Source organism: Pseudophryne corroboree, chromosome 1 (assembly GCF_028390025.1).
Source record: "Pseudophryne corroboree isolate aPseCor3 chromosome 1, aPseCor3.hap2, whole genome shotgun sequence".
NCBI classification, from domain to species: domain Eukaryota; kingdom Metazoa; phylum Chordata; class Amphibia; order Anura; family Myobatrachidae; genus Pseudophryne; species Pseudophryne corroboree.
The window spans coordinates 280,358,117-280,373,015 of record NC_086444.1 but is presented as its reverse complement, the minus strand read 5'-3'; the positions used below and the strand labels follow the sequence as shown (position 1 = coordinate 280,373,015).

Here is a 14,899-nt window from a genome sequence, read left to right as displayed (position 1 = left end):
AATCATAAATTAAGGAAAATTCCAGAAGCAGAGCATTGTGTCCCTCCTGGAGAGGATCATGTTGGGAGGTATGCATTTGTCAGTTTGAATCTGATCAGAGTCACATAAATTTATCAAATTAATGCACTGAGCTCTTTTGGAAAATACTGCACAAATAGCATATACAAGGGGGTACCCAAAAGAAACAGGAATTGGGTGTACGTTGTTCGTGTAAATCAGCCATTACAAAAATAAGCAAAAATGTGAACTCGGGAATAAAATAAAAAAATCACTGCAGTGAAACGGTACCTTCCCCCGCAACATCAGCGGGTATACTGGCTCTGAAGGGTTCTGCAAGCATTCACATAGTGGCGGAAGCCCGTACTACAAGCTCCCCGCCCTCTAGAACACGATTCCTGTTTCTTTTGGGCACCCTCTCATAGTGAGCACTGGGCTTCCTATAGCTGGAGTGCGGCGTATTGCGTTCTTCCCGAGGAGGTAAGTGATACTGCAGGATTCTGGGATAGGCAATGCCACTTGGACATGGACAGGTTTTGGTTAGAGAGCAATCATAATGATATGCGCTTAGAGAATATTGTAGGAAAAGATAGACATAAATCTGGTGCAGTGCATGTAAAGGTTAAGTCAAGTTATGGGCACCCTCCTTCCCCATTACATGGAGCCTGGAAGTGGCAAATCACATACAGAGAAAATCCATGTACATACCGCCTCTCGATATGTACTATTTGATTTTCCCAGCTCTTCTGCTACCTGCGCTAACTTGATGTGTGATTTTCATGCTGCCATAGGCTCCTATTGCAGTGCTAAGTGAATCGGATGTTTCTAACGTGTCTGGTTACTTACCGTCTCCAGTCTTCTCTAGCACCGCCATTGCGCTCCCTTGCTGCTATCTGCCTTCTGTACAGTCTAGTAATGTCCTGATGCCATCTTTTCTGTTTGATTTGTCTGTTGTTAATAAAGTTGTTGTTTATCTTTAAAAAGTACTTGGCTGCCATGCATGGGAGAGTAGAGCTGCAGCCATCAAAACAATGGGTAATCGCAGGAAAAGGAGCCCTGCCATGCTCTCCGCTTGTAGAGGGCTGTGCGGCTGACAGGTTACACAAATACCAGGAGGTGGAGAAAAACTATGGGCTTGTGGGGCTCACGTACAGTCACGCAGCAGGATGTGGAAAGTGTATGTGGTGTCACCGTAGAGAGGGGAACTTAACATTCACCCTCTTTGCCAGCAGCATTCTTTGTAAACATTGCGATAGCCGCCTCTTGCTTCACAGTAATAGGAGGCGAAGCAGTATCGGCTTTTACTCTGTGGTAAGCGGCCAGATAGTACATAGACCCCCAAAGTATGATATATTTCCCCCTTGGTGACTAAATGTAGATCTTTCTTGTAGCCTGGGCTGAGGACCACATTATCAGGTAATCGGAGTATTAGCGACCTAATGTTTTCCACAAAATTAGATAATGATATACTTGTTAATGCTAATTTTAAACAATGTTCTAGAAATATAAGTTATACAAAATGTTGACAATAATGCCCCATAATTTAAATGCAGCTCAATCATCACAGCTACAAAACCCACAGAGTTAAAGACATTTTCCACAAGGTAGGGTTCCTTACTATAAACTATTCATCCAGTTCCCTATCACACAGCTACATACAATGATCCTTAAACATACTGTACTGTATGTAGAGTGTATTAGGGCAGGTTCGAATCGAGGATTTTCGGCACCCGGGGCAAGGCAGTAATTTAGCGGGTCCATGACCGCGCCATTCGCGGCTGCAGGGGGGCAATCGTGGGGGGGTGAAGGAGCAGCTGTCAGGGAGCCAGGTAGAGTTCCCTCGCCCCCTCGACTCGCCTAGGGCACGTGACCCTTTAGCCCCGCCCCCCAGTTACGGCCATGCACAGAGGAAGAGAAGTACAATACGTTTTTACTGTTTTGAAAATACTGGTTTATACATCTCATATATTATATTGAAACATAACATGCACAGTGACTGCATGTCTACAACTCATACTAGAAAGGATAATGCTATTTTTAAGTATTATTTTGCCAACTTGAAGTGTGATTAGATTCAGAGCTGTAAATGACCCTTCTGACATCTTCTGAAACAGCTGCGTAGAAGGACTTTGTGCATGAGAATAGACTAAGGGAACAGCTGATGGTGAGAGTTGAAAGAGGGCAGTGATTAGCAGCACAGATCATTTTTATAATTAATATGCATTAAACTAACTTACTGCCATAACATTGACTCCTTACTTACTGCTTTTTTAATCCAATTAAACCCAGAAAGTTCAAAAGGGTATATGAAAATAACAGGGACAATTTTGCAGCAGTGATTCCATCAGTATGTAGCACTTTGAGATTTAATTACTGGCTCCAAACATTAGCATAAAAATCACTTGTGACTCCGAAAATGCTGTGTGCTGCTCATATCTCAGGTAGCTAAAATGTCTTTATGGTACCAGTAGATATCAGTTCAGGTGGTCCAGAACCATAACTAGACATTTTGGTGCCTTGTGCCAGAAAGACCATTAGCGCACAAAAAAGGGATGTGGTCTAGTGGGGAAGGGGCATGGCCACACAATAGTACACCCAATTCAAATGACACCACACAGTAGTGCAACCTTATGCACATTATGCCACACAGTAGTACCCCTTATAACACATAATGCCACAGAAAAGTGTCCATTATACACAAGATACAGTAGTAGTGCCCCACTTAACACATAATGCCATACTGTAGTAGTGCCCATCATAACACATTATGCCACAAAGTAATAGTGCCCTTAAATACATATTGCCTCACAGTAGTAAAGCTCTTTATGCACAACATGACACAAAGTAGTAGTGCTCCTTATACACATACTGTCGCACAGTAGTACCTCTTATACATCTAATGCCACACAGTAGTAGTACCCCTTATACACATAATGCCACAAATAATAGTGCGCCACATAACATAACATATTATGCCACAGAGTATTGCCCCTTATAAACATAATGCCACACAGTAGTAGTGCCACTTATGCACATAATGCCCCACAGTACTAGTAGTAGTAGTAGTAGTACCCCTTATACACATTATGCCATACAGTAATGCCCCTTACATTTTATGCCACACAGTAGTGGCCATTACACATTACACCACTGTGTATTTGCCTTTTCTGCTTACACAAAGTACATAGCTTGAGCTTCCATAGGGTGAGACACAGTAATACCACTCACAGTAATACCATTCACCCGGCCACCCATCTGTGAGCTCAGTCAGCCTCACTCACTGTCTGTCACTGACACCTGACTCACAGACAGTCACTGCGCAGGATAAAGCCACCCTGCTGCTCCCACCGCCCAACGGTTCTTTAATTGGCACTGTGGGAGAGATGTCATTCTGTTTACAGAAATGAAAAAGACCCAATACACCCACTACATTGTACACTAGTGTCTAGTGTTAGTGCGGTGAGATGCCAAATATTTGTATGAATATTACCAGTTAGATATACATGTCAGAGAGAATAAGCCCACAACAAAGCTTGAAAGCTATGAAAATGAAAGAAATTCACATGAAAGTACCTGGTTTTCTAAAGTTATTAGTTTACTGTGGGAGTAAAGTCCAATCAAAATGTGACATGCTCTTTCATCTCTGTTTCTTGTCCTGTTTCCAAAAATACAGCATTATGCAGGGAATTATAGAAGAGATGAGTTTCAAATAAAAGATCTGCAGGGGTTACTAACTTACTACTGATACTTATAACTCTATGGGGCCTATTCATCATGAAAAAATGTGTGGTGTGCTAATTACTGTAGGGATTGAACTTTTAGCAAGTTAAGTGCATGTATCAGAGGCATTCATCAGGCCTCCTTTACTTTTATATCATTTCCGAAAAAAGCTGTTCTTTCTACAGAGACAGCTTTTCCAAAGTGTGACATTCTTCACCTGTTTCTCTGGAGGTCTGTTACAATAAGATGGCACTGAGTGGCGGGGGATCTGTCCCCTGTCTCCCTGATGCTGCTTCCCTCCTAGCTCCAGAGGTCATTGATCACCCCAGCGGCAGCTCCCATTACAGTGCTCCCTAATGTCCTGCCTCCCTCCCTGCACCCTCTCCCTCTGTGTCTCATCTTCCACCCCACATCGTCTACTCCAGTGTCTGCTATCTCCCCGCATCCTCTCCCGAGGTGTCTCCTCTCCCTCCCCACATCTTCTCCCCCAGTGTTTACTCTTCCCGCATCCCCTCCTACGGTGTCTCATCTTCCACCCCACATCCTCTACTCCAGTGTCTACTATATCTCCCCGCATCCTCTCCTCCAGTGTCTCTCTCCCTCTCCGTATCCTCTCCCTCAGTGTCTACTCTCCCTCCCCGCATCCTCTCTCCTAATGTTTCCTCTTCCTCCTCACATCCTCTCCCCCGGTGTATACTCTTCCCGCATCCCCTCCTACGGTGTCTCATCTTCCACCCCACATCCTCTACTCCAGTGTCTACTATCTCTCCCCGCATCCTCTCCTCCAGTGTCTCTCTCCCTCTCCGTATCCTCTCCCTCAGTGTCTACTCTCCCTCCCCGCATCCTCTCTCCTAATGTTTCCTCTTCCTCCTCACATCCTCTCCCCCGGTGTATACTCTTCCCGCATCCCCTCCTACAGTGTCTCATCTTCCACCCCACATCCTCTATTCCAGTGTCTGCTATCACCAAGCATCCTCTCCCCAAGTGTCTCCTCTCCCTCCCCACATCCTCTCCTCCAGTGTCTCTCTTCCTCACCGCATCCTCTTCCTCAGTGTCTACTCTCCCTCCCCGCATCCTCTCCTCCAGTGTCTCTCTCCCTCTCCGTATCCTCTCCCTCAGTGTCTACTCTCCCTCCCCGCATCCTCTCTCCTAATGTTTCCTCTTCCTCTTCACATCCTCTCCCCCAGTGTCTACTCTCCCTGACAGCATCCTCTCCTCCAATGTCTCTTCTTCCTCCCCACATCCTTCCCCCATGTGTTTACTCTTCCCGCATCCTCTCCTACAGTGTTTCATCTTCCACTCCGCATCCTCTACCCCCATGTTTGTATGGTCACCCCTTGCATCCTCTCCCCCGTTGTCTCCTCTCCCTGCATCCTCTTCCTCAGTGTCGCCTCTCCCTCCCCGCATATACTCCTCTAGTGTCTCCTTTCTCTCCTTGTATCCTCTCCCACGGTCTGCTTTCTCCTTGCATCTTCTCCCCCAATGTCTCCTCTCCCCCTGCATCCTATCCCATGGCGTCACCTCTCCCTGCCTGCATCTTCTCCCCTAATGTCTGCTCCTTCCATCCTCTCACCCAGTGTCTACTCTCCCTCCCCGCATCTTCTCCCTCAGTGTCTCCTCTCCCTCCTCACATCCTCTCCACCAGTGTCTCCTCTCCCTCCCTGCATCCTCTCCCGCAGTGTCTCTTCTCCCCACATCATCTACTCCAGTGTCTTATCTACCACTCTGCATCCTCTACCTCGGTGTCTCATCTTGCACCCTGCATCCCCTACACTAGTGTCTGCTCCCTACATGCATACACTACCCCAGTGTCTACTCTCCCTCCGCACATCATTTCCCCCAGTATCTCTTTTCCCTGTATCCTCTCCCAAGGTGTCTCCTCTCCTTCCCTGCATCCTATCCCATGGTGTCTCCTTTTCCTCCCTGCATCTTCTCCACTGGTTTCTCCTGTCTCTCCCTGCATCCTCTCCCCCATCCTCCAAGGCTGAATATTCAAATCTTTATGGGGGTTTTAAAGCCAAGTGAGTAGTTAGATAGAGAGAAGGCTGAGCCACATTCCTGGGGGGAATACAAATATTAATAAATATAAAACAGTAATAATTGATTATTTTATGTACTATTTTTATTCAGTCTGAAGTGTCAAAACAAATAATACAAACATTCAAAAGAGAAAATGTAATACAGTAAGAAAAAGACAAATACTGTACATCATAGAGTACAGCAGAACAAAGGATGATAGAACAAATGACATGAAAGAGGAGTATTCCTGTACGTTTTTAAGTTCCAGCAGCAAGTTTTGATGTTATGTAATCTAGCTGGTCTTTAATTATGTAACACATAGATTGTATACTTGCCATACTAGGAAAAGCAGTATATTATAATTACATTGTTTGTGTATTGAAGCTTACTGCAGGCGTGTGTGGCTAATTCTGTTCACTGATCTCCTATTTCTAGGTAACCATGAAGAACAGCAAAAGGAGGGAGGGATAGTCTCAAAGAACTTTACCAAGAAGATTCAGTAAGTACTGCTGAACGCAACTCTTAGAGGCAGCTGGCCCCTGACTCTGTGCTATTTAGAAAATGCCAGTAATGATCACTATCAGCGTGTGCTATTTAAAGCTCCAGTCAGGTTTTAGAGAAGCAGTTCGGGTGGTAGGAAAAAAAACATGCAAACGCTAAACATCATTTCATTCCATGAATATGCTAGTAAAGCGTATGTTGACTATTGATGTTTCCTGACGGATATTTCAGTGGTATAGAGTAATCTAGAAGTGAAATACAGTGGCAAACGCTGGATTTTCATGGGGGGGTTTCCGTACATGTGTGTAAATATACATACATATATTTTCCCGGTAAAAAAAGCCAGGGGCCCTTAGATTTTATAAAAAAACAATAATGATGCAAGATCACAGCATACCAACGTGTTGGGGGTACAGGCTCCTGCCTTTTTTACTTTGATTCAAATTAAATACAGAGTGCACCTGAATATCATTTTGTATGTCAAAGAAGTGCCGTACACACATACACTAGCATACTTACAAACACACACAGCATACATACATACACACGGTGTACATGCACACACACACAACAGTGTACATGCACACAACACACATACATACATCCAGTATACATGCACACAGCACACATACATACATCCAGTATACATGCACACAGCACACATACATACACACAGTATACATGCACACAGCATACTTACATACACAAAGTGTACATGCATACAGCGTACGTACGTACGTACGTACGTACGTACGTACGTACGTACGTACGTACGTACGTACAGACACACACACGCACACGCACACACAGCAAACATACACACACAGAGTAGAAGGAGACCGGCAACTGCCAAGCCACGACATGGAGCAGATTCACGGGACCAGCAGGTGACGTCATCAACAACTGCCGATCGCGGCTAGACGCATCTGAAGACAACGCATTAACGGACAGCGGAGGAAAAGGTCCCGATTAGTGTAAGATAGGGATAGGTAACCTGAACCACTATCAAACTCCAGTATACCGGCTCTTTCCACATTACCCTAAAAGAGTTGTAAACATTTATCTAACTAACTTTTTCTTTATAGGTGCCACTAATGATATTCTTTTCTTCAGCTTTATCATTACTTTTTCATTAGCGCCTATGTCAATTGTTACACACAGCACACAGCCACACACAGTATACATGCACACAGCCACACACAGTATACATGCACACACACACAGTATACATGCACACAGCCACACACAGTATACATGCACACAGCCACACACAGTATACATGCACACAGCACACACACAGTATACATGCACACAGCCACACACAGTATACATGAACACAGCCAGACACAGTATACATGCACACAGCACACATACAGTATACATGCACACAGCCACAGTATACATGCACACAGCCAGACACAGTATACATGCACACACACAGCATACATGCACACAGCCACACACAGTATACATGCACACAGCCACACACAGTATACATGCACACAGCACACATACAGTATACATTCACACAGCCACACACAGTATACATGCACAGAGCCACACACAGTATACATGCACAGAGCCACACACAGTATACATGCACACAGCCACACACAGTATACATGAACACAGCACACACACAGTATACATGAACACCGCACACACACAGTATACATGAACACCGCACACACACAGTATACATGCACACAGCCACACACAGTATACATGAACACAGCCACACACAGTATACATGCACACAGCACACATACAGTATACATGCACACAGCCAGACACAGTATACATGCACACAGCCAGACACAGTATACATGCACACAGCACACACACAGCATACATGCACACAGCCACACACAGTATACATGCACACAGCCACACACAGTATACATGCACAGAGCCACACACAGTATACATGCACAGAGCCACACACAGTATACATGCACACAGCACACACAATGTATACATGAACATCGCACACACACAGTATACATGCACACAGCCACACACAGTATACATGAACACAGCCAGACACAGTATACATGCACACAGCACACATACAGTATACATGCACACAGCCAGACACAGTATACATGCACACAGCCAGACACAGTATACATGCACACAGCACGCACACAGCACACACACAGCATACATGCACACACAGTATACATGCACACAGCCACACACAGTATACATGCACACAGCACACATACAGTAAAATGCACACAGCCACACACAGTATACATGCACACAGCCACACACAGTATACATGCACACAGCCAGACACACTATACATGCACACAGCACACATACAGTTTATATGCACACAGCCACACACAGTATACGTGCATACAGCCAGACACAGTATACATGCACACAGCACACACACAGTATACATGCACACAGCCACACACAGTATACATGCACACAGCCACACACAGTATACATGCACACAGCCACACACAGTATACATGCACACAGCCAGACACAGTATACATGCACACAGCCACACATACAGTATACATGCACACAGCCACACACAGTATACATGCACACACACAGTATACATGCACACAGCCACACACAGTATACATGCACACAGCACACATACAGTATACATGCACACAGCCACACACAGTATACATGCACACAGCACACATAGTATCTAAGGTTGAAAAAAGACAATTGTCCATCGAGTTCAACCTATTTGCGGTCTCCTATGCACGATTATTTTGTATAAAATTTTGACTGAAGTTGACGACTGCCGTTACATTTTACCCCTCTTTTTTAAAATAACCATAGTGCGTGACTATGCCCCGTAACCCTGGATATCATTGTCCATTAGGAATTTATCTAACCCATTCTTAAAGGTGTTGACTGAGTCGACCATTACAACTCCCTCAGGCAGGGAATTCTAAACACGTATCGTCCTTACCGTAAAAAAGCCTTTACGCCGTATTGTGCAGAATCTCCTCTCCTCTAACCTGAGCGAGTGTCCACGAGTTCTCTGTGTTGATCTAACCAAAAACAGGTCCTGCGCAAGATCTGTATATTGTCCCCTTATATATTTGTAAATGTTGATCATGTCCCCTCTTAGTCTCCTCTTTTCCAGTGTAAACATGCCTAGTCTTGCAAGCCTTTCCTCGTATTCCAGCGTCTCCATACCCTTAATTAGTTTGGTCGCCCACCTCTGAACCTTTTCTAGCTCCAGGATATCCTTTTTGTAGTAAGGAGCCCAGAATTGTACACAGTATTTAAGGTGTGGCCTCACAAGTGATTTATATAACGGGAGTATAATACTCTCGTCCCTAGCATCAATTCCCCAATTTATGCATGCTAATATCTTATTAGCCTTCTTGGCTGCAGTCCTACTTTGGGTACTACTGCTTAGTTTGCTATCTATGAGGACACCTAAGTCCTTTTCCAGTACAGAATCCCTTAATTTTACCCCATTTAGTAGGTAGGTGTTATTTTTGTTCTTGTTACCACAGTGCATTACCTTACACTTGTCTGTATTGAAGCGCATTCTCCATTTCGCTGCCCAAGCTTCTAATTTAACTAAGTCATTCTGAAGTGACTCAGCATCCACCTCCGCATTTATAACTTTACACAATTTGGTATCATCTGCAAAAATTGACACCATGCTCTCTAGACCTTCTGTTAAGTCGTTAATGAAAATATTGAACAATAGCGGTCCTAATACTGAGCCTTGCGGCACACCACTTAGCACTTCAGTCCAATTTGAAAAAGATCCATTAACCACAACGCGCTGCTCACTATTATCTAACCAGTTGACCCAAGTGCATATTGTGCTTCCTAGCCCTGTTTCTTGTAGCTTGTAGATAAGTCTCATGTGTGGTACAGTGTTGAATGCTTTGGCAAAATCTAAAAAGATTACATCCACCTCTTTACCCTGATCTAGGTTTGCGCTTACTGTTTCATAAAAGCCAAGTAAGTTGGTTTGACAGGATCTGTCCTTCATAAACCCATGTTGATTCCTTTTAATGACCTTATTGACTTCAAGGAACTTCTGAATACTATCTCTTAGAATACCTTCCAATACTTTCCCCACTATAGATGTAAGACTAACTGGTCTATAATTACCTGGTTCAGCTTTACTTCCCTTTTTGAATATAGGCACTACTTCCGCTATACGCCAGTCTTTGGGAACCATACCTGATATTACTGAATCCTTAAAGATCATAAATAGCAGTTTTGCAAGTTCAGAGTAAAGCTCCATTAGAACCCTTGGGTGAATATACCATCGGGACCTGGTGACTTATTAATCTTTAAATGTTTTAATCGGTCACAGACTACTTCCTCACTTAAATAAGTACCTATTAATGGGATATTCTCATTATTGAGATTATGTGTTAGTCCCTGAATTGGGTCCTCCTCTCTAGTAAATACTGTTGAAAAAAACTCATTTAGTGTGTCCGCTATGTCATTATCATTTTTGCTTAAGACTCCCAACTTGTCTTTTAAAGGGCCTATACTCTCCTTCTTTAATCTCTTGCTATTAATGTATTTAAAGAAATTTTTGGGATTTGCTTTGCTTTCCTTTGCTACTAGTTTTTCAGTTTCTACTTTAGCCGCTCTTATTTCCTTTTTGCATATTTTGTTACATTCCTTATAGTGCTGAAATGACTCTGCTTCCCCGTCAGATTTGTATTTTTTAACTGCTCGCCTTTTCTTGCCCATAAGTTCCTTTATCTTTTTGTTAAACCACATCGGTTTATGATTTTTATTCCTTTTTTTGCTGCTTGTAGGAATAAATTTGAGAGTATTTTTAGCTAGCAGGAATTTTAGTACCTCCCATTTCTCCGTAGTATTTTTTTCCTAGAAACAGACCTTCCCATTCAATATCCCTGAAAAATACCCTCATCTTTTCAAAATTCGCTTTGCTAATGTTTAGAATCCTAGTTGAGCCAGTATAGGGCTGTTTATGAAAACTGATATTGAATGTGACCATATTGTGGTCGCTGTTCCCTATGGGTTCCCCTACTATAATACCTGATACCAAATCCCCATTGTTTGTTAATTGTACCTAGTTGGTTCCTCAATTAGTTGAACTAAGTAGTTATCATTTAGTGTGTTTAAAAACATATTGCCCCTAGCAGTATCACATGAACCGTTTTTCCAGTTTATCTCTGGATAGTTAAAATCTCCCATCACTACTATGTCTCCTACTCCTGCTGCTCTTTCAATTTGCTTTAGTAACAATTCCTCATCAGATACTTTGATACCAGGCGGCCTATAGCATACACCCAATACTAACTTTTTTATTCCTTTTTCCTCGCATGCAATTTCTACCCATAATGTCTCGACAGTGTCTACAGTCCTCTCCTGAATATCTTCCCGTATATCAGGTTTTAAAAACGGCTTTACGTAAAGACTCACCCCTCCACCCTTTTTATTTAGTCTGTCTCTCCTAAACAGTGTATAGCCCTCTAGATTGACTGTCCAATCATGAGATTCGTCCCACCAAGTTTCAGTAATGCCTATAATATCATACTGTTTGCTTGCTGCAAGTATTTCTAGTTCGCCCTTTTTACCAGTGATGCTTCTAGCGTTTACATACATACAACTAAGAAAAGTATTTTCCCTTGCGTTAGGGACATCTTTCACCTTATGTAGCAATGATAACCTGTAATCGTCATTGGTTAGTGCTTTGATAAAATCTCTTTTAGTACCCATGTTAGTAACCTTACCGCCTGCTCTTACCCTCCCCCCAACTTCTCCCCCATTTCGTTTACTACCGCCATCCCCACTATTCTCACTGCATGACCCGTAGTTTCTAGCTAAACCCTCCCCCCAGGGTCCTAGTTTATAATCTCCACCAACCTTCTAACCATCCTTCCCCCAGCACCGCTGCCCCCTACACACACACAGTATACATGCACACAGCCACACACAGTATACATGCACACAGCCACACACAGTATACATGCACACAGCCACACACAGTATACATGCACACAGCCACACACAGTATACATGCACACAGCACACACACAGTATACATGCACACAGCCACACACAGTATACATGCACACAGCCAGACACAGTATACATGCACACAGCACACATACAGTATACATGCACACAGCCACACACAGTATACATGCACACAGCACACATACAGTATACATGCACACAGCCACACACAGTATACATGCACACAGCCACACACAGTATACATGCACACAGCACACATACAGTATACATGCATACAGCCACACACAGTATACATGCACACATACAGTATACATGCACACACACACACACATACAGTATACATGCACACACAGAGTATACATGCACACATACTGCCATACATACACATACAGCATACATGCATAGAGTTTACAAACACACCATTGACAGGAAGCACAGCCCCTCCACCCAACCACATGCTACTCACAGTAATCGCGACATCATGTAAACTACTGTCCCCTCTTTCACCTGCTGGCTGCTGCAGTAGTGCTGAGTGGCTGATAACAGTAGGGACAGCTACTGCCTGCCTCACCAGGCTCTGTCATAATGCCCAACGTACTGCCTGAGAGGAGCTGCGCGCTTTCGCTGCAGCTCCCCCTACAGGCAGACAGCACAGCAGCTGCCTGTCAGTGTAAGGACACGGAGGGAGATGCTGCAGCCGCGTTACAGGTGCATCTCCTCCGTAGCCAGAATAAAAAAATCGGTTACCAGCGCCGATGGTTCGCCCGCCGGGGGGGGGGTTTAGGTACTCGGGAACCCCCCCCTGCGTGCGCGATAGAAATTGGCCGTTACATAGAAGCCTGGATTTAATTGTTTGCTCCAATTCTATAAGTGCTGCCCCAAACAGTTCATCCTTCCTTATACAGCCCTATGGTGGACATTTACTGATCAATGATTTGAGCGGAGAACTGCCCATGACAACCAATAAGCACTGCAGTAACATCTATAATTTGCATACTAAAAATGATACAGAGCTGCTGATTGGTTGATGGTGCAACTTCTCCACTGGCTCACTTCTCCGCTCTTATCACTGCTTAGTTAATGTCCCCCTTAATCTCTGTGGGACACACCCCTAATATTCTCCTTCTGGGTGAAATAGATACATTCTGTATTATTCAGATTCCATTGATATTTTACTATTTAAAGATAATTGTAAAGCTGTAAGGCCTTCGGCTGTTAGTGCTTAACATATAAGTGGTGACATAAAAGTGTTATAATAATAATAATAATAATAATAATAATAATAATAATAATAATATTAGTTATACCGGTGTTACACTGAAGGTAAAGTGAAGGGAAACATATTACAAACTAACATTTCTACAGATGGACTGCATTAATGCCACAAAAGTATGTAATTAATTTCTCATGCTGCAAAAATCTACTCTGCATCTCATGCATATCATCTGTGTTTTTAAACTATGAAAATAAATCTCCAATCTGCTCACTACATTTCTCTCTTATGTAAAATGATGTATGTTTTAAAGTTTTTGATGTAATGACTTGCATGTAATTGGTATTGCCTGTGTGGGGGTGTTGTTCAGTGAATCATCGTTTATTGTTGCATGCTGCCTGGTGTTTACGCAAACACAGTGCTACTTATCTCCTTTGGTCATTTGGCAATTTGGAGATAGGTGTAGCCTGTCTTAAACCGACTTATTATATCTTTAGATTTAGTGAAGTGCAGCTGCATAGTAAAGGAAAAAGTGTAATTTCTAAACAGTAAAAATTACCAAACATTGAACAACATCACCAAACAGGTAATTGCACCTTTAGACTAGACATTTTTTATGTAATGTCTGAACATGGCTAGGAATAACAGATGCACAAACAAAATCCTTATAGCTACAGTATGTGTGCAATTGGTAGGAGCTTAGGAGACAAAATACCAGAGCTAATTGCAATACTGATGAGGCATGATTTAGATAATCTGGCTATTACAGAGTCATGATGCAATGAGAATCATGACTGGGATATAGCTATACCAGGTTACAATTTACTTAGGAAGGATATAATGGGAAGAATTAAAGGTGGGGTATCAATGTTTGTGGAGAAAAAAAAGCATAAATGCTACTCTAATAGAAAATATTAGAGAAAAAACGAGGCCCTTTCGGTGAGCATAGAAACAGGGGAGAAGGACACTATTCGCACTGGGATGATCTATAGACCACCAGGCCAGAGGCAGATATGGACAGGAACTTTTGCTGCTTATCACTAAAATGGTTTTAAAGGTAGAGGTCATTATCATGGGAGACTTGAATCTAGCTGATGTAAATTGGGAGGGGTCTTTTGCAAGTTCAACAAGTGGCAAATTTCTAAATTCCTTACAGGGAACATATATCAAGCAATTGATATCAGACATATATGTGGGTGGAAACCTAGGATCCAGTGACCATCAGGCAGTATGGTCAATATAATGACAGGGTCCAACTCCTGTCACACAAAAGCAAAGTAGATTTTAGGAAGGCTGACTGCAAAAATTAGGAGGTTTAAGCAATTCATTGGCGGATTGAAGAAACATGAAAAGAGTACAGGAGAGGTGGGAAAAACTAAAATGTGCAATACTAAAGCCAAGAAACCTTTGTATCAAAAGGGTTAGGAAAAGCACCAGGAATACCATGCCAGTATACCGACAGTGGCATCCCATCTG

General features: G+C 43.1%; 1 protein-coding gene across 1 annotated transcript in view; it reads left to right on the top strand.

Annotated features, from left to right (window-relative positions):
• The window catches only part of HSPB8 (heat shock protein family B (small) member 8), a 79,793-nt gene that overhangs the window by 13,635 nt on the left and 51,259 nt on the right, over nucleotides 1-14,899 (top strand). The window contains exon 2 of the mRNA XM_063964310.1: nucleotides 6,172-6,235. Within this exon, the coding sequence (XP_063820380.1) occupies nucleotides 6,172-6,235 (64 nt within the window). The remainder of the gene's footprint in view (nucleotides 1-6,171; nucleotides 6,236-14,899) is intronic.